Source organism: Emericellopsis cladophorae, assembly GCF_022114955.1.
Source record: "Emericellopsis cladophorae strain MUM 19.33 chromosome Unknown NODE_25_length_288687_cov_117_495977, whole genome shotgun sequence".
Lineage (NCBI taxonomy): Eukaryota > Fungi > Ascomycota > Sordariomycetes > Hypocreales > Bionectriaceae > Emericellopsis > Emericellopsis cladophorae.
The window spans coordinates 263,428-283,227 of record NW_026250950.1 but is presented as its reverse complement, the minus strand read 5'-3'; the positions used below and the strand labels follow the sequence as shown (position 1 = coordinate 283,227).

Below are 19,800 nucleotides of genomic sequence, written 5' to 3'. Positions count from 1 at the left end.
AAAGCCGAGAACATATACTCAGATATTAACGCCGTGGAGCCCGCCATGACGACATACTGAATCACGCTTTTATTGCACAACATTAAGAAGTCAAGGTAAGAGAGCCCAAGTCGAAACATAACACCGGCCATTTGCGTAAGGAGGAGAGGCACGCATCCGAGGTTGGTCACCACCTCGGTGGTATCTTGGCCTTCCTCGGTCGCCGGGGACCGAGAAGACACCTCAATAAGGGAGTTCATAAACTCGAAAGCTTTCCTTTTCAGCAACGGCTGAAGACCAATACCATGGATGGCAGTGTAGATCTGATTCTTGGCTAACTAGTTGCTGCTCGTGATGAGCACAGCGCCATTTCCGATCATGGGCCAGAAATCCTCCAAGATGTCCAAATTATCCATGTTTTCGAAGATCAGTAGCCGCGATGCCTCATTTGACGCTAGTATGGGTGCATTGTAGGAGCGGATGGGATTGGACAGCCAGCCCTTGACTTCTCAACTGCGGCCGTTATGGTTGTCAACGTCTCGGTGAATCACAAGATAGCGATAGACTAATTACTTCCACAGTTGACACTCTTCCGAGACCACTTACGTAACGAGAATAAGGCACTCTGCATCGTCCTTCGGGAGCATCCCGACATCTCAGAATAGTTGTTTCACTGATCCTTCCAAAGATACCTAGCAAGTCGTGTCCGACGAAGAGCAAGGCACATACATGTGGCCACACCGTCCGGAAACAGAGCTGCCAAAAGCAATTTGCAATCCTTTGGGGTTGACGTGTAGTAACAGCCGCATCGGGATGTGTTTATCTCAGATGTCGGAACACTTGTTTACCACAGGAAGGAGAAGCCTCGCCTCGGTTACGAGGGACTCGCACTTGAACTTGTTGAACGTTGGAATATGACGTTCATATTCATTGAAGTGATGTGTGCTCGTGCTTTATTTGTATTACTTAAGATAGTTGTCGGTATTAGGACTTCATCGATGGAATAGGGATTTCTAGTAGGCAGCGTAGGGGCGCAGCTCTTCCTTGGCGGGTTGGTGTTCACGGTTTCTCAACCCCAAACCGCTTACAAAACATATTGATGAGGAAATTTCGGGCGCAGGATCCTATTTCAGGAAGCCCGAGGTCGTATATGTCCTAAAAGTATACGAGTTTCTTACAATCTCTCGGTATTCAAAGAAGCGAACAGTCATTCAGATATTTTACCTCTCTTGGAAGTACATACATGTAACAATAGCATTTTTTGCAACTGTAGCTTGCTTTCCAAGCTCCAAATTCTATGTAGAACTGCTGATTTTTCAACGCTTTGAAATCCTGAATGTGGTTGCCCTGTGCTGGTTGACAAGCATCACATTCACGGTCGCCTCATAAATTATAGGGTACATGTACATTTTGAATGATCAGAGCTCTTTAGTGTCGGTGAAGATCCGACCGGTTAAGTGTAACGATCTAGGGCCAGAAGATACCAAGGACTTTGAAAGGAGCCGCCAGGCTGACGACAGTTCTATAGGAAAGTACAAAGGGAGGACAGATATAGACGCGATGGTCGCATCGCTCTTCACGCTTCACAATAAAGCAATATAGTCAATAATGATGTTCGACCCCTTTTTTGTATCATTTCTGGAGTAAAGTCCCATGCTTCCATCGTGCCCCATGTGGAGTCTCTTGCCGTGGCTACGATGTCAGCGCTGTTCTCGATTGACCGAAGCTGTGTTCAGTTTTTCTTGCTGAATCTGATATAGCAAGTCAACTGAGGCGCTCCCGCTCAAAGGGTGCTGGGTGAAAAAGTCAACTATGATGTGGATCTTGGATCAGCCGAGTTATGATATACTCAATGTGTGTCGAAAGACCTCGGTGCGGCACTTACGAGCTCTGAACGACACGTCTGCCATTCCAATACGTGCCTCGACGTAGAAGCGTATTCTGACACCAAGATTTTTACCGAACAATCCCTTGGGCTTCCTTTCTTCAATGCTCCCAATACTTGCGTGTGACAAGTCAACCGTGAGAACCGTGTTGTTCCGGACGCGTTCTACTTTGGGGTTATCGAATGCTCAGACGCCACAGTATTCCAACTCACCATCTTTATCAAAGCTTGGAATAGGCTCGGAAGTACAGCTCTTTATCAGTACTCTCCCGATCCGGTTGAGCGTCGATACGTCAGGTCCAAAGTCAATGCTGTAAGGATGCTTGGCAGCTTTGTTATCCTGGATCCCATCTCCCTGCGCATAAAGTCAGTTTCTGAATCACTCAGAGCGACCCCTTTAATACCGGAAGGTCAGAAGCGAAGTGCAATGGTCTTACCCGCAAGATGAACCAGTCCATGTAGCCCCTGATCCAGCGGTGACCCTCTGGGTCCTTCTCGGTCACTAGGTCGTTCTTACTCGCCTCTTTCTGTAGTTTCTTCCTTTTGGTGCTAAAAAGAACCATAGATTTATACCTAGATCGGCAAGAAATACCGAGAGAGACCTTCGAGATGCGACGTTGGAACATGTTGGTGTCGTTTTCAATTGTTTGCATGGCACTCTCCACGATTCCCAAGCAGACGCACAGCTGCGGATCGCTGGACTGGTGTACTTTGGTCCCCTTCAATGCTGCCGACCTCGAAGAAGAGACGTACTCCTCAAGCTGTTTGAAGACGTACTTGGACCGTCCGAGACCGCCAGAAAGAACCACATGATCCTAGGATGTATTTAGTATTTCTTTTCTACTGGAATAGTCTGGGCCTGCAACGTACAATGCGTTTTGAGTCTGTTCTTTTCTCGTGTTTCATAACCATTTCATCCAAGAGACTGAGGATACCTTTCACCTGCGGATCGAAGAGCTGTTCTAGTTCTCGCCTTTGTGAAAAGCCGTTAGTAGAGCAGTGCAAAACGAAGAGGGTGCCTGTCGAGCATCCTGCTCAACTCACCAGGTGAAAAGCATCTGTCCGTCAGCTATAAGCCTTGATTCGTTTGTAAAGCGTTGTATCCTCTCCGGGAGTCCAATCCGGAATTTGGAATTCTTGTTATATGTGTTCGCCCCGAGCTCATGCTTGTTTTGCAGGTAGTCTGGGTCACTCTTCATCAGCCACGCAACATCGCTGATGCTAGTTATGAACATGTGGTCAAGACCCAACAAGCGCGTCTTGACAAGATCCTCGAACGCTCGGTCAATGAAGGTGGCCCCATAGTTGTCACCTGGTAGTAGTCTGTCAACCTTCCTCGATGTCGGTTGCGAAAGAATAGCAGCGGCGCTCGCTTACCTCGCGTCGGTTGAAGTTCCCCCAGATTCACTCTGTTCTTCTCGGCATTCACAACCTTCAAGAGACATAGATCCTATGATGTCTCAGCGATTTAAGATTCAGGAGGCCATGAATCAGGCCGAATCTTACCACCGTTCCGCCACCCGCATCCACGACTAGTATGCTTTCACCATCCTAATTTGGTCATCAGCATCTCTGGGTCAAGTAGAAAACAATTCAACTTCTCATACCTTAATGAAGCGTTCGTTTGCCATGGTGAAGGCAGCGACTGCATGTGGCTCCGTGATGCTAACTTCGACGGTGAAGTTTCTCCCATTGTTAAAACCTGCTCTCCTTGCCAACGTGGAAAGTTCGTCCGCGAATATAGGATCCCAGTCCGCCGGAGTACTGAAAATAAACTTGATGGTGGCGTCCTCCCAAGTCGAGCCATTCAAATGACCACTCGAGAAATAATCCATCAGTGTGTCGTAGATGCAAGTCAGGTAGTCAAGATACAGTCGACGAACGGCCTCTCTCTGATCTGAGGGAAGATCAGGGTTGCCTATCATGACCGAAGAAACAAAAGCCACTTCTGGTCTCACTGTTTCAAATTTGAGATTCAAAAGGACAGCTACCACACTCGCTTTGGATGGTTCGACTTTCCACCTCCCATCCGATGTCCTCACAGCCCCAGCCCTGGAAGCACAGCAGGTCGACTCAACTCTGGGCCTGCCATCCAAGACCATTGAGCTGCCTGCTGTCAATGCCACTCCTACTGGAGGTGAGGGGGCTCCAATCTCAGACAAAAGTGGCTCAGGGTCGTACTCCTCAGCTGAAGCTGCTGGTATTGGGATAGGAGCAGCCGTTGCTGGCATCATTCTGGCTACGGTTGCCATCGTCCTATATATCCGCTTCGGAGGAAAACAGAAACTCCAATATATATTGAAGTCTCCCAGACAGACCAGACGCATGGATCGCACACGTTACGGGCTCCCAGTTTCCAATGACCGGTTCGCCGGCTCCCAACGCAACCCGGTCGACGATCTTCCCCAGCGGAGAGACGACAACGAGTACCGACAACAAGTCGCAAGATTGAAAACAGGCATAAAGAACTGTGTTGACAACTTCTTTGATACTATGTATGCCCTCGAAGACGAACACAAAGTTCTCATTGAGACGCTTGTTGGATCAAACCCCCATGTCTCCACCTTGGTCGATGGTCTGTCAAGCCGCAAGTCATACAAACGATGCTCCGCCATTAGAGCACTCATCGCTCAGCTCATATTCGATCGAATTGATCCTAGGGCGGAGGCCCTGACGCCTCTGCTGCCTCCTGCTCTGATTTCCGTCTACCGAAGTCTCAGAACAGGCTCCGCCCAAGTCGGACGGGCGAGGTCTCAAAGCATCGGTAATTGTGCAAGAAACTTCCAAATCCTGTCTACCAGACTAACAGAATTATAAAACAGGTAACGAAAGTGATCGCCAAGAGCTCATCCAGACATGGAAACAAATCACAGGCGCCTACATGCCCAGAGACTTACTCAAAGAACAAGCTCGCCTCGTGGTCGAGGAGATGACCTTGAGCCTGGCTCCCCTTCGCCCTTCTTCGCCGGAAGGTTTTGCGAAGGTTTTGCACGATCTCTGTATACAAGCTGCGCGCTTGGGGTTGGCCTTGTTCACGATCCCGGAGGAGTGGTCTCCGGTCTGGACGCCAGCGACGCCACATCCGAACAGACACTTGGTAGTCTTTCCAGGCGTCCAATTCCTTGGTCAAAGGAATAAGCCGATAAGACAGCTGACGGATGTCTACCTGGAATAGCGAAACTTCCTGGAAGGGCTGGTGTGACCTGAGATGCCAGCGCTGATGGGCTTGAAAGTCTTCGAAGCACATGGTGTTCAGTTCAAGATCACTGAAGCGTTGGGTGTCAATTTTCGACACTGACATGGGCACTGGAACGGAGTCCTTTTTCCAGTTAGATTGGTTCATCGTTACTAGTTCTTCGTAATAAAATTCATATTTCTTGCGCTTCGCTATCTAGTTCATGGTTGCAATTTTTCCCCAACCAATGTCTTGATGATCATGATGTGTCGAAACCCAAGCTGGACCTGCTGAGCACCTTGAATGTATTCATTGACTTCGGTGGATAGCGGAAGTGTAGATTTGTTGTGTGTGAAGCTCAGCACGCCTTCCAGCCCCATTAGCAGCCAGACAGTCCAAACAGATATTTGAGCAGCCCAAAATATCGTACTTGGTTTGAAAGCCAGCGCAGTTGTACCATACTAGGAACCTTCAAAACTCTATCTTGTTGACTTGTTGCGCCGTAGGCTCTGGAGTCTGGCGAGATTGATTTGTGCTTAACAACAGCCTACCATCAGTTTGTGGTCCGGCCCTTTTTGGAAACACTTACCAGTTTGAACTCCAACTGCCCCAGTACCTACACTGAGTGGGTCTTTGATAGAGTAAGGAGGAGCTGCGTCGCCGTGTGGAGAGTTCGCGCTCTTGGCTGAAGGCCTCTGGCTCGTCGAGTACCTGGGTCTGCTGGCGGCTCTCGTGATTCTTCCGGGGCCGAATGTCGCTTCATTTCCCCGGAAGATCATTGTGTGCATCCCGCTTATAGCAGTGAGAAGAGTAGCGTGCGAGTAGCGCAGAGCTCTTTCCTGGTCCTTCAGCTGCTCATGGTCTCGCAGTACGAACATAAATCGTTCGCCAAGAGAATCCCAAGAAGCTTCCGTGTAGCTATGGCGAGGGGTCGTGTCTTTGGAGGTTGCAGGAGTTGAGGTGTTCTTTGAATGCTTTTTACTTTCTCGAAGAAGCATCTTCCCAACATCATCGAGCGCTGCCAATGTGTCGTTGATGGTGTCAGCTATCCACTCTTCGTAAGAAGGGGGTGAGTTGTCGAGCACAGCGTCACAATCGATCCTACAGCTCAAAGCATGCTCCAAATCTTTCTCAACACGCTGAACAAGTCGGACGAAAGTCTGAGCCGCTACGGGGGCTTCTGAAATGGCGATGCTGAGTTGGACTAGCCGAAACGTGGCAACGATACCACTGAGAGCGCTTCCGGTGATGGCAAGGGGAATCTCGGCCCCAGACATTGTCAATAAACACAGCAAGATATCCGAGGGATCGATCAGGGTCAAGTTCTCGCACTGCGAGAATGTGGATCAAAAGTGGGCGAGTTAGTCACTGCCTGTCAGAGCGACTACCACCAACGGTTGTGCCAAAAGCATCAAATATTGCTGCCTCGAACTTAAGAAGTAGCGGTGATCGTCTCTCTGGTGTGGCCCCCACACAATATTTGAACCGGGGGTGCAGCCTCAGCCTTGTTCAAGCTGAATGTCTAGGGTCATGCACCATATTAGCTCGCAAGACTCGGGAGTCCAGACCAAGCCCGCTGCAGTGAACCTTTGGCCTGCAGCCATATCACGCCGGTGAGTTTTGAGGATTTGAACTCCTTGAGCACAACTGGAGAGAAATGACCATTGATTTGTCTCAATGATTCCCGTTTTGTCGCGCTAGTTCAGTGACCAAGGTATGGCATTATTAGAGGAAGTGCTGCGAAAGTAAATAATTGAAGTTGTGGTTACCAAGTCTTTCAGGCGCGTGTTAACCTAGGGGAAGGGATTTAGTAGGTTATTTTCGCTATAATAAGGCGAAACATAGTATATAAACATTTCACAAGAAATATATTATTTTCGTTAATAGATGATGCACTAAGGGCAGATCAAACAGGTGGAAAAGGGATGATCAATTCAAACGTCCTTGGTCAAGCCAGTCGGTCAGCCTAAATAGGCATGGCGCGGCTGCTCCTCGGGTCGTGTGCGCGCAGCCCGATTGGCTGTGGTGTTATCAATGCTATCTTATCGCTATCGTACCTGTGTGCTTACGTGATCAGCACGTGACACCCACACACAGCGCGGATGCATTTCGGTTGAATGGCCAGACAACCTCCAAAGTGCATCAATAGATTTTATTATCTGTGAACAACATGTGGGAGTTTGAGGCTGCACCTGGAATTTTTGGCTTTTTCAGTTTGCGCAGATAGCTATCAGTCGTTCACAGTCACCGCGCCGTAGTTCTTTATAAGAAGCCTTACGCTTCCTCTCCTTAGTCAATCAACCTTGCTTTTCCTTACTCAAACTACGAGTACGTTACCTGTATTATTTTCATTGCACACAATACTTAGCTACGGGCAGTGGCGCCCCTGCAGACCCGACGAGTCTCGCTTCTTCCATCAATCTCTAGAGCGTAGATGCTCTGCGTTGTTGTGTTGTTGCTGCCTGCGGCAGCAGCAGCCGCAGGCAGCAGCCTTCCACCTATCGGGTAGGCAGAGGCTAGCGGCTCTGATCGTTCCTGCTGCGTTACTACTCCCTCCAACACAATATATTATTTTTAGTCGTTCTAGAGAATCTACTTTTATCTTAGACCGAAGGTAGATAGATACTAATAGAGAGAATGATGCACTAAAGGCAGATCAAACAGGTGGAAAAGGATGATCAATTCAAACGTCCTTAGGCAGCCAGTCGGCCAGCCTAAATAGGCATGGCGCGGCTGCTCCTCGGATCGTGTGCGCGCAGCCTGATTGGCTGCGGCGTTATTAATGCTATCTTATCGCTATCGTACCTGTGCGTGTACGTGACCAGCACGTGACACCCACACACAGCGTAGATGCATCTTGGTTGAATGGCCACACAACCTCCAAAGTGTATCAGAGAATGAGCCTGGGCCCTGGGTATCTTGCTTTTGGCCTGAAAAGCATGGAAGATGACCAATGTCTTGGCTATCGGCGTCCCCGGAAGGTTCCAGTCTGCTACATTGCTATTTGAGTCTGAGGCTACTAGCGGGCAGCAGGGCACGCCTAGTGGTAATTAGCGTGTCGCTGAAGTTACTAGACCATACGGCGGCGAGTCTTGGCACTAGCGGTATTAGATGCGCCCGCGCCACCACCGGTCAGTCCTGGAGCACTGGACTCCAGTCTAGAGTGCAAGCCTCCAATACCAAGGGTCTACCGTAGTGCAAGCCACGTCGCGCGCGCCCCTGTTGTTGACCTCCGCGGCCGCCTTTCCTCCTATTTTATCTCCGAGTCCGGTCACTATGTCTTAGAGTGATAAGTGTCCCCATGTAGGATAATTTAATCAAAACCACTAAGATCTTAATATGGATATGTAAGTATATGGGTCCTTTCTGTTCCATACTCCGCCCGTGACTAGTGTCCCTGCGTGCCTCACTATATATGATGTATATCTATATATAACACGCGCGAGATAAACACGGACTCGGAATATTATAATAAGAGAAGTTATACTATTGTGTTGGGGGGAACGACAACGCAGCAGGAACCGATCAGAGCCGCTAGGCTGACTACCGGGTATGAAGATAGGTGACGCCGACGGGCGTGGCTGCCTTGTGTAACCTTGGTTGCCAACGACAACCGCATCGTCGGGCGTGGAGGTTATCACGAAGGTTGCCGCCGCGGCATCACGAACACAACAACGCAGCGCGTCTACGTTCTCGAGATCGATTTGAGGGGTGTGGCGAATCCGACGGTTCTGCAGGGGCGCCAGGCCTGTAGCTTAGGTTGTGGATGTAGGTCAAAGTATAAAAGTGATAGAATTCAAGTAAAGAGGGAAAATGTTGATTGACTAAGGTAATGGAGCGTAAGGCTCCTTACAAAGAACTATGACACGATGACTGTGAACGACTGATAGCCATGTGCGCATACTGAAACATGAAAAAGAATAAATAAAATAAAAATAAATAAAATAAGAAATTCCCAGGGCCACCCCAAACTCCCACACATTATAGAATAGGTTAACAATGGGTTGAACGAGGAAGGCGATATCTACAGTAGCCTAGAGCTTGTTCAAGTCGTGGCTATAGCGTGAATAGCAGAAGCGAAAACATATCTGTTAGGGGACGCGATAGTCGTTTTGAGACTAGCAGGAGCTTGACATAAAAAAGGATACTCGCCTCCTGGAAATAAGGGGTTATGTTAGTATACGGTGTAATTACCTTAAAACGCGGCCTTTCTGCGCATCTCTATCCACGTGGACAGATTCAACGGCTCGGGTACATTTAAGTCCGAGCGCACCAACCCACATGCAGTCTCTTTGCGTTGACGCGAAGTTGTGAACACACTCCACGCCGATGCTTTGCCACCCGAGAGACATGATCGCAATTCTTGGTTCTGTGTCCGACGATTACACATGGACACTTGAGCATTACCATCAACCGTCTCCTACAATTGTACGATTCGCGTCACGTCCATGAATCTAGATATCGCTCCCTAAACCTCTTGCGTTTCCCAAGTAGCAGTGAATCTTGTCACGCAGCAACTCCTTCTCATCCAACACCAAACAGGGCATTACCACATGCCCATGGCAGTTGCGGCCAACACAACCGCTAGCATATGATGGAAGCTGCTGCTCATGGCAGCCACCGCGCTCTCTCCGTTGCCTCCATTACCATTGCTATCGATGTCGTTGGCCTCGTCTTCGTCGGTCGCCGACTCTTCATTCGTGCTGTTGTCCTCGCTGTTGTCCTCGCTGTTGTCCTCGCTGTTGTCCTCGCTGTCGTTGTCGTCCGAGGCGGAGCCCGAGGCGGAGGACACGCTCACCATGAAGCAGCCATCCCCGGTCTCGGCCTCATTAAAGTTAGGCCCCGGGCACGGCCCATCAAACAGGTTGCCCTCCTCACCGTCGGCAGTGATAATATCGCCAGAGCCGAGATCCAGCATAAGACCCGTCTCGTATTCAACGGTCGACTTTGCCTGGTCGTAGCAGAGGAGTGCGCGGAAGTTGTCCGCATAGAGGCAGACCTCGCTCGAGGAGCCTGTCGTTATATCCTTAGAAACCACATATATAATAAAGAGAGGGGATCGGGGATGATACGCAGGGTAAGACTTACAAGAGAAGCTATTAGACTGGCGTTTCCTACGAAAAGCCACGTCATCGACGGCTCCCGGGCCTATTTCGTCTATCCAGGGGTAGGAGATATCGTCGGAAGGGCTGTCGTAATAAGAGTCTTCTCCATTATAGCTGGAATCATCCGAATAGACTGACCCGTCTTGGCCGGCTGGGTACTGGCGCACATACGTGTCGTAGTCCTCGGCAGTGGCCTTCGTGCATGCGAGGATGGTGGGCAGCGCGGTGAGCCCGAGGAGCAGGGTGACAAAAGCCTTGTTGGACATGATTGGCAGGGCAAGTAGATGAAGCGTCGGCCTAAAGTGTTTGTCTTCTTGCATCCTCGTCTCTCCTTGCAACACAACTGCTGTTCACACAACCGGTTAGGTTGCGAAGTTTGATGAGAAAGAGATTGTGGTGAAGCTTCGACGCGGCGGCTCGGTCACCAAGTCGTTCAGGCGTGTGTTAACCGAGGGGAAGGGTCTGGTGGAATAACCTCGCCATGGTAGGGCGATACGTAGCGTATAAATATTTCATGAGACATACGGTGCTGCTTTGTTGTCCACGGGACCACACCGTAAATAGTCGTTGTGGAGAATTCACTTTCAGCTCAGAACGAAGGCAGATGGTGCCATGGTGGGGAGATGGTGGGCGGTAGGACCAGTGGCGTGAGTGACTACTTTCAGCCCGGTGGTTGGCGTCTGGAGAGAATGAGCCTGGCCCTTGTCTTGGGCTCTTGGCACTCGGCTCCAGGCCTGAAAAGCATGGGAGATCCAAAATCTAGGCTGTCGGCGCCCCCCGAAGGTTCCAGTCTGCTACATTTCTAATTGAGTCTAAGCCAGCTAGAGCTTAGCACGCAGCAGGGGATGTCTAGTAAGGAAGATAGTGCGTTACTGAAGTCACTAGACCACGAGCATCGAGTCTTGGCGCTAGCGGCATTCGTTGCGACCGCGCCACCACTGGAGCACTGAACTCCTGCAGTGCAAGTCGCAACATTATGTTATGTGACGGGCCAGTCACTGCCTTGATTGGTCAGGCTGCCCATTCGGCCCACAAGCTGCCCTCAGAATGCAGCATCTTCACGCTATCGCGTTCTTCCTCTTTTAATAGTATCAGTATCTTCTTCAGATAGAGAATTTATCTTCTTCCTTCTCTCCTGATTTGTTGATCATCACATCAAGTCCCCTAGAAGCTTTCACTGGTCGGTTGCCGCCCCTTTGCCTCCCAGAGCCTAGCCCAGCCTTGACGTCTTCGAAGCGCAACGCTCACTAATATGGCCGCCCTTCAGCGTAGCACTTCTTCTACCAAATGGTTCCGGGGCCGGGCCACTGTTAGAGTCAACAATGTTATTGAGCAATCTAAGGAGTTCCGAGACATTCTCCCTAGTTTGCTGCTGGCCAAGACGTGGGTGATGTTTGGTGTCAATATTTTTGCCGTGAAGCCCAACATCTTCGCCCCATTGCTCCAGGCGCAATCTCTGGGCGCTGAGCTGAGCAGCCAAAACGTCAGCGTCAGTCGCAAAGCTTCGATATGCTTTGGCCCTGTCAATGGCGTCCAGGCACGCTGTGAACAAGCCTGGAAGACCAATGATGCCAACGGTGAGTCCGACCGGCTCCATTGTGTGGCGATGGCGACGTGAATGAAGTATGATCATGGGCTAGGGGCGCAGGTTCAAGTTGAAGTTCATCTCGGCCTTGACACGTGATGATGCGTCGCTCCATTACACCTCATCTACGGCCAGGCTTCCAAGTTCGAATGCGAGCGTCTTAGGCTGTGTGTCCAGGCTGATTTCCAGGCTGATTCAGCCTGCATATTGCGACCACGCATCGGAGTATCTGTGTGCCAATAGGCTCATTTCCAATATGTTTCTTCTCTTTGGCTCCGAGGTCGACAAGAACTAAATTAAAAAACATCCGATGCTTCACATATAATTGGGGTGCTGTAGAGGCGGGAAAGGGGTTCGAAACACCAACATTGGCTTCCCAAAGTCAGGCCCTCAAGAAGTAGCTCCCGACAAGTCTCTCTGGGCTGACAGGAATTAGGACCACTCCCTTCTCAGCATCGATAGAAGGCGACGATTTGAGGAAAATCATAGGGCAAGTATTGCTAGTCAGTCGTCTGCATGCTCGCCCTCCTCGCGGGCAGCAAGGACGACTCGAACAGCCGCTTTTCACTCCTCCTTGCGATAGCTTGTCAGATCTGTCCAGTACACAACGCCTAATTGTGTGTCGGGTAGCAATATTAAGAGATCGTGCTCTCCGGAGGTGAAGCCGACAACCTGCGCAGATATAGCGTCCTCGAACTGGGGATCCTCGCGGTATGTCTTAATTGACTCTCCTTCATCTTCCGATTTCCGACCCCCGGCAACCAAGATTAAAGTTCCAAAACGTGATGTAGGGCGCGGCCTCGGCTGCGAGGAAGTTTCCGCTGTATTCTTGGAAATATGGTAATTGGCGCAGGATTTCAACGACGGTATTGGCCTTGCCCAAGCCACGGTATCTCCATGTCTCCTTGTTGATGGAAGGCCAGTCGCCAGGAGGTAGTTCAGCGATGCATGACTCGTCCACGTATATCTAGGCGAGGAAGGTGTAGTGATTAGTCTCGGAAGGTACGAACGGGCTCCTCCTAGGAGTACGAGATGCCCGCGAAATATTCCATCGGATCGAAGGAAGCTTCGGATTGAGAGGATGTGGAAGGCATTGTGCCGAGCAAGGTAGACTGATGATGGCGGAGTGAGCAAAATATACAGCATGGTGTTGATACGTCGGGCGGCAGGGTCTGTTTCATACACATATGCACCAGGGCTTCCTCAGCATCGACCCAGCCACCTAGGTTTGGCGCATCGTCTCGCGACCAAACTAGCCCAGTTTGCCATCGACATTGACTGGGAGTAACTTGGCGTGCCCGACATTGAGTCAGGATACCAGATCCTTGGCAAGTGCACCGACGGCTTGAGTCCTCGACTATCTCTAGTTAGCTGGACACTTTCGACGAGGCGATCGAGGAGGTTCAATTCACAAACTCTGAACCAGGAAATCCCTTGGCAGCGGGCGCCTGGATTGGGTTACATTGCCAAAGGCCGGTGTTAGTGTGACGTCTGTTTGACCAACGAGGTTGTCGAGACCATCATCGAGGGCTTGTTCATCATTGCACAGATACGTGCATCCATGCAAATTTGCGTATGTTGAACTGGACCGACCTGAAGCATCTAAATCCGCTGCTACATACTCATGTCCTCCTTTCAACTGATCTTAATACTTGGACAATGGCCTTGAGGCTTTTCTTCCGGAAATGGTCCTCAGCGCTGGACTCGATGCGTAGTGACTCCAGCCCGTGTTTGATCTATAAATTTCTCGTTTTGTCTGAAGTATATGAATCATAGTATTCACAAAGCTCTACCGCGGATGTGCTGGCTTTATTAGGGCCGACACGGACGACAATGCCGGTTACCGTCTAAGCATGGCGGATGGTGAATGACGGCTAATGAGCAGAGAGTGACTGCACGCCGGCTGTGAGCATAATATATTCTGTTGCCCTTAAGCTAGTGATAAATAAGGACGAGAGAGGTCTATTCCGAATACCAAGGTGCTGGGATCCGGGCGATAGGTTTCCGCCAGGTTATATAGATACAATAGCCGGTATGTTCTTAGAAAACAGAAGTAGTAGCCTGTGTTCGATTCTAGACTCACAAAAAGATTTAAGTATATCAGCACGGCTGTAACGAAGCTCGTCTTGCCGCGCAATGTGTCTACCACGTTCAATATGGACGGGCTCCATTCCTATGATCAAAGCCAACCGCGCAGGAGGATATGAGGAGATCGCTGATAGACAGATCACGCCGGAATGCATAGGTATAAATATACATCTGTGGGCATGGATCAATAATGAACGAGGGGCAGGGGCGGCAATCGTTCCCGGAGGGGTTGGGTGGAAGCCGGGTGGACGTGTCGAGGTGGCATTCGGGTGAAAAGCATACCGACCGCCGGTCGAATGTTGGCTCTGGTGCATTGTTTCATGTGATTTGGGACTTTTGTACGATGATTCTTGCCAAAATTTGGTTGGAAAAATTACAGCAGATTCAGAAAGACGCGTCACCGGAATTGAATCCCGTCACTTTTGGCTATCGCTATATTCCCCAAGAAGAGCCTTTGAACACGAACGGCCTACGCCTGACTACCATGGTTTCAATGCTCCTTAGTTGAAACATCGTGCACGAATATGTGTAGGGATAAATCAATTCCGTAGCGAGCTTTGTACGATTTCCGACGGCAGCTTAACGCTGGCAAGCTGGTGGTGTGGCGGTTTGCCGGCCATGTTTACTTCATTGCCACGGTACTTGGCCCCTTTTCCGACACGGAGCAGTCAGCACTGAGACTTGCGAACATTGGACACCATGGCAACCAACTTTGCACCTGATGCATTCCTCACGATAACACGAGAGAACACCTTGGATTGGGGGCTTTTCGCATCGCAAACTTGAAATCAAGGCCTTGGGCTCCATCAGGTCGACACTTCGGGGTTCAATGGAGCAAAGAAATATCGCATTCAACAGCCCACCCGCCTGCAGCAGATCCATCCACCATACTACTCTCCGAAGTGCATACATCATATGAGTCAAATATTCACCCCAGCAAACCAGCGGGTAATTGACATGTTCTTTTAGACAAATCTAGTCTGCAGCAGCTTGATGCAAGCTGGAAGCTACTCTCAGCAAGGATTACTAGGCGTGGGAAGCGAGACGCTTACCTGGAAGGGGTACTGGCCAGTGGAGGCGTAGAGATGTTGACCTGGGGCTCGTGATCCCAATGGCGGTTCGGGGTTTCGATGATCTGGCGCATGGCTCGTCTCCGCTTACTAACGCGGTTAAATCGTCCTGCCGGGAGGCTGTGCTGACGATTGGACCTAATGGTAGATTCCGAATGGCTTCGGCATATCGACCGCGCTCGCGCTCCTCGCCTCCTGCTGGCCACTTTCTGGCGTTTTCGAGATGCTGCGCGGTTTTTTCGAATAGGCCAAGACAGCAAAGCGCGGTCAAAGGCTTTGTTGTTGGCACGGACGTCCTGTAGTGTGCAGTTGGTGACTCTTTGGCCAAAGTCTCTGATAATTGCTGGCCAGTCTCCCTCCGCAATTCCGTGGGGTGATGATTTGGCGTGGTATTGCACGGCAGAGGAAAGGTTTTTGCCGGTTCTGTGAAGAAAGGTTTGTTTCTCAATGCACTTGGGCTTGCAAGTTTGATGACACGAGAAGATATAAAAATTCCCCGGATCGTCTCTTCGTATGACAATTCCATGCTGTGCTACACCGTTGGAGAAGATTTCCTGAAATGGAATTTCTCGCGGCGTCGTGCGTGGCAGGTCTCTTGTCACGTTGTTGGCGCCGCCGTCCGCGGATCCGGTTCGCTCTGCGTCTCGGCGCTGCACCGTGTTTTGAGCTGTTGTGGGACCTTGTGGGCCGTTGTCATCGTCGGGCACCTCATAGATCCTATCGTCGAATTCTTCAGCAGCTAGTGGAATTGGGGGGGAAACGTTCTGTGCAGCATGTGTACCATCCTGAGAACGGGCATCATCTGCGTCTCGCTCAGCGGAAGAGTGCGGGGTGGCGCTCTGCTCCCTGGTGGAACGAACGGCCGATTGTAGTTCATTGATGGCGGAGATGGTATGCTCTGAATAAGAGATAAAGTTATTCATCAGCCGCTTAAAGAAGGCCTGTTTTCTCTCTGTGTTCTCTGATAGCTGAGCGTCGATGTCCCAGAGTTCTTCGGTTCGAGTGACGACCGAATTGCAGCTTCTTCCCTGCCTGTTTGACGGTTTCAGTTGTCTGACGATCTGTTCCTCGAGCATTCTTTCCCGGTCTTTCAAGTGTGATTCTTGGCCAATGAGACGCTGCCACTCTGGATTCCTGCTTAACATGGACTGTATGGATTGTTCCATGGGCGCCACGCGGAATTCTGGCTGTGCTAAAGAGCCTAGAAGGTTTTCGTTCGACATTATGCAAGAGTATCGGCTTTGGAGGTCGTGGGCCAAAGATCAAGACATGGGGCCAGTAAGGCCTAAATATGAGGGCAGCAAAGGTTGCTCGAGGGTTGAAGTGGCTGAAGATTCGGACTGAAGTGAGCAGAAAACTATTTTCAGACCATTTATGTAGCAGAAAGGGGCTGTGAGGCGCAGGCGAACAAAATGCCTTACGAGTGGGCGGGCATGGGAGCGCGAACGGCCCAAAAAGACAAAGTCAACCAACAATCTGAGCGACGGCCACGGCCCGCCTGGCTCGGAGGTGCGTCTGTGTGGCGGTCAAAAAGGGTCAGGCACATTCTCACGGCTATCTCTGTACCTCATCCCCCGGCATGGATGCACTGGGTAGAGTGAAACCGAACAGGTTCACCAAGTACATGCGTGGGCTGTATCGCGATCCCATCTTGGTCCCATGTTGATCCCATCTAAGAGCTGCAGACTGAACCATGCGCGCCCAAGGCAAATAGGTAAACGATCTACATGGAATTCAACAAGCGCCCTGCACATCGAATCATATCCATGCAAATTTACGAGTGACGTTGAATCGCTGCTTGTCAGTGGTGCGTCGCAGCAAGGTTTTCATCAGGCGGACGGCTGGATCAGCGGGGCAGCAGGGGTCGGGGAGAGATGCCGCCAGCCATCCTCAGCCCATAGTTTCGGAGCTGGAATCCTCAGTATAGGCCCTTGACACGTTGGTGAACGTGCAACGAGGACGAAAAACAGACATTTCAAAGCATTCCTCAGTCGAGAGCAGATAGCTTCGAGACTGCTCACGAAGGTCAGAGAACCGTATTGCACGGTTTTTCAACCGGAAACGAGGCCCTACGGTCCTTGGAGCCCCTCAGAGATCAGTCTAGTCCAGCTCCAGTAGCTCCCCGACTGCATAACGGCAGCGACAGCACAACCAGCACAACCAGCACATCACAAGATCCTAACCTCGCTCCTCCGACTCATTGTGTCTGCGGCGCTGGCCTTGTATCATAGCAATTTCTATTTAGTAGCTGCGAGTCTCGACACTTAATGGTCTTCTATCTCTTGTGGGCGAACTGGACGACAGGCAACTGAGGCCATCCGGATACTCAGAAAACGTTTCACCAGCCCAACAAGTATGGAACATCACAGAATGAGTTGGTAAAATGATGCCGCTGACGCGTCAGAATCCGTGTCGCAGAGTTGCACTTTCGGAAATCACCGCTACATGGTATGGTTGCTTTCGGCACACTCACCCCCTAATAAAGGAGCCTGAGATGACAAAATAGTCCAGCCACTCATTCACCAGCTGGTGGCAGAATAGTAAGGTACCTCGTGTATCCGATAGAAGTCAAGGAGGCACCTGTAGCTGTGCGGAAATCAGTCAGCCGCATCATTCGAAATTTGGGAACTGCAGAAATTTCCAACGTCAGTCATTGTGCAGAAATTTCAGAATCACAGATTACACACCAATACACGGATATGCATGCAGCGCAACTCGAGGTGTCTGATATATCAACGTAGACCGCCAATACACTATGAGTGCTGCCGAGAAAGGAGCTCGCATGCTTTTCTACATTCATTGTCCTTGCGAGAAAATTTGACCGCTGAGCAGCTAATATAGGCGTGATACCATGGGCTCAGGCCCTCTTTGGGACGACTTGGTAGTCCGGCTGACTCTTTGTGACGACAAAGAGGAAGGTAAGGGGCAGATTGCTCACGGAAGAATCAGAATCCTAGTACTGGAATGGGAATTCTTGTGCAGTCTCGAATTATTTTTCTGGGATGCTTCTGCCGCCAAAGTCACAACAAGCGGTAGCCCTACACGTATGCTTCGGTCATACATGGAACTGGTGCACAACCAGACAGCCCAGGAGTGCGACGTGGAGTGGACAAGGGGCACAGCGTCACCCCGTTTAGCGCACGCCATATCGCATAGAATAGATGCCAGATATTAATTACTAAGTTACGAGGCCAAGAAGAGGCCAGGAGGACGACCTAGGAAGGCATTCGACAGACTCCTGCAGCACAGCTGCTCAAGGAAGCAGAGGGGCGTGAGAGGAGCGACCGCGACGGCGGCGCGAAGCGCAGCACAAGACGAGGACAACTGAAACGGAGGAACCGTGCGACGGCGGGGAGCAGGTGCCGAAGGACGGCTTCACCCCAGATCCCCTGTGCATGCACGTTCTACGTTCCTTGCGCACATGTACGGTAGCTGACAGTGCAGACAATTTCGTACCTCTACGACGGCGACAACGACCCCATGGGTGTTTTCGAGTGGTGGCACCAGTCTCCCCATGTGGCAACACGTTCCTTGTGCCCAACGAGGTCAAACACCAGGTGCTGGCCCATGAGTGTCAGCTGCCGATGAAGTTGTAACTCAAAACTCGAACACGCCGCATTGGCACGGGCTCCTCCACCGGGGTATATATCCCAGCCTGCACCCTTCCTTTCTCAACGTGGCATAGCCGCCAGAAGAAACGTCTTCGGAACAAGCTTACCATGATCTTTCCAGCCCTTCTACTGTGTTTGGCAGCCTCAACCTTTGCCCAAGATACTTGCAATGGCTTCACCCAGCTCTGCTCCCGCAAGTACAGCGACATTACCTTTGCCGCCTCTCACAACGCCGCCTTTGTGGGCTTTTCTCCCGCGCACAATCAGTTCGAATACCCCGAGCAAGGCATGGACATGGGCATTCGCTACTTCACGACGCAGGTCCACATCGAAGACGGCGAGATCCGGCAATGTCACACGGACTGCGCGCTGCTTGACGTTGGGCCCTTCTCGGAGATTGTGGTGTCCATCAAGAAATGGCTGGACAGTCACCCGCAGGAGGTGGTGACGCTGCTGATCGGGAACGGGGACGACAATATCTTAATTGAAGAGTTTCAGCCCGCTTTCGAGGCTGCGGGCGCCAGAGACATGGTGTTTGAGCCAGGCAGCGACCTTGGGCCCAGGAACTGGCCTACGTTGGGGGAGCTGATCGATACCGGGCACCGCTTCATTGTGTTCATGGGTAACTCACACTCTCTCTGAGAAGACTGATGAAGCCTCTGCTGACCAAGAGAAGACTACAACGCCAACCTTGCCAAGGTGCCGTACATTATTCCCCAATACAACCACTACGTCGAGACCCCATTCAGCCCGACCAAAGACAACTTTTTCAACTGTGACGTCGACCGCCCCAGTGCCGACACACCCGTCGACGAGCGCATGATTTTCGCGAATCATAATCTGAATATTGACATTGCGGGCATTAAGGTTCCAGCGCCACTTCACGCAGCCGATACCAACTCTGTGGGGAACATCCGCCAGCAGACGGAGAGTTGCGTCGCGGATCATGGCAGGAACCCAAATGTGGTCATGGTAAATATTTCAAGAGTGGTGTGTGAGACGAATGAAGCTGACCGATTTAGCTCGATTTTGTGACGGAGGGAAATGTCGTCCAGGCACAGCGTGAGCTCAACGGGCTCTAGCCACACTGACACAGGATTTGCGGGAAGACATGTGCACGATATACGAGACCACGATACCAGGGAATGTTCTCACAGATGTGAAAGGAGTTCTCCATCTTTGAGCGATAACAGCCAGATTGCAGCTGGTCATCTCTCGCAGTTTTGATCGAAAAAGGGGTTTGGGCACTTCATTGTCAACAGCAGGCTGCAATTTGTGACGTTCTGTTTTTTTGGTCGAGAT

The 19,800-nt window shown here is 50.8% G+C and overlaps 4 protein-coding genes across 4 annotated transcripts; 2 read left to right on the top strand and 2 right to left on the bottom strand.

The window, feature by feature from the left end:
- Positions 1-1,743: 1,743 nt before the first annotated feature.
- Positions 1,744-3,495, bottom strand: J7T54_003287 (uncharacterized protein; the record flags this gene model as incomplete). Its single annotated transcript, XM_051506852.1, has 10 exons — positions 1,744-1,772; positions 1,865-2,029; positions 2,078-2,219; positions 2,302-2,387; positions 2,457-2,679; positions 2,735-2,837; positions 2,909-3,176; positions 3,242-3,314; positions 3,371-3,415; positions 3,472-3,495. The coding sequence occupies 10 exons, from the start codon at positions 3,493-3,495 to the stop codon at positions 1,744-1,746; spliced, it is 1,158 nt and encodes a 385-aa protein (XP_051361975.1).
- Positions 3,496-9,585: 6,090 nt separating this feature from the next.
- J7T54_003286 (uncharacterized protein) lies at positions 9,586-10,410 on the bottom strand (the record flags this gene model as incomplete). Its single annotated transcript, XM_051506851.1, has 3 exons — positions 9,586-10,052; positions 10,128-10,228; positions 10,283-10,410. The coding sequence occupies 3 exons, from the start codon at positions 10,408-10,410 to the stop codon at positions 9,586-9,588; spliced, it is 696 nt and encodes a 231-aa protein (XP_051361974.1).
- A 986-nt stretch (positions 10,411-11,396) lies between these two features.
- On the top strand, positions 11,397-11,762 carry J7T54_003285 (uncharacterized protein; the record flags this gene model as incomplete). Its single annotated transcript, XM_051506850.1, has 1 exon — positions 11,397-11,762. The coding sequence occupies one exon, from the start codon at positions 11,397-11,399 to the stop codon at positions 11,760-11,762; it is 366 nt and encodes a 121-aa protein (XP_051361973.1).
- Positions 11,763-18,606: 6,844 nt separating this feature from the next.
- J7T54_003284 (uncharacterized protein) lies at positions 18,607-19,580 on the top strand (the record flags this gene model as incomplete). The annotated part of the gene is made up of 3 exons (XM_051506849.1): positions 18,607-19,120; positions 19,175-19,470; positions 19,521-19,580. The coding sequence occupies 3 exons, from the start codon at positions 18,607-18,609 to the stop codon at positions 19,578-19,580; spliced, it is 870 nt and encodes a 289-aa protein (XP_051361972.1).
- Between the last annotated feature and the right edge of the window lie 220 nt (positions 19,581-19,800).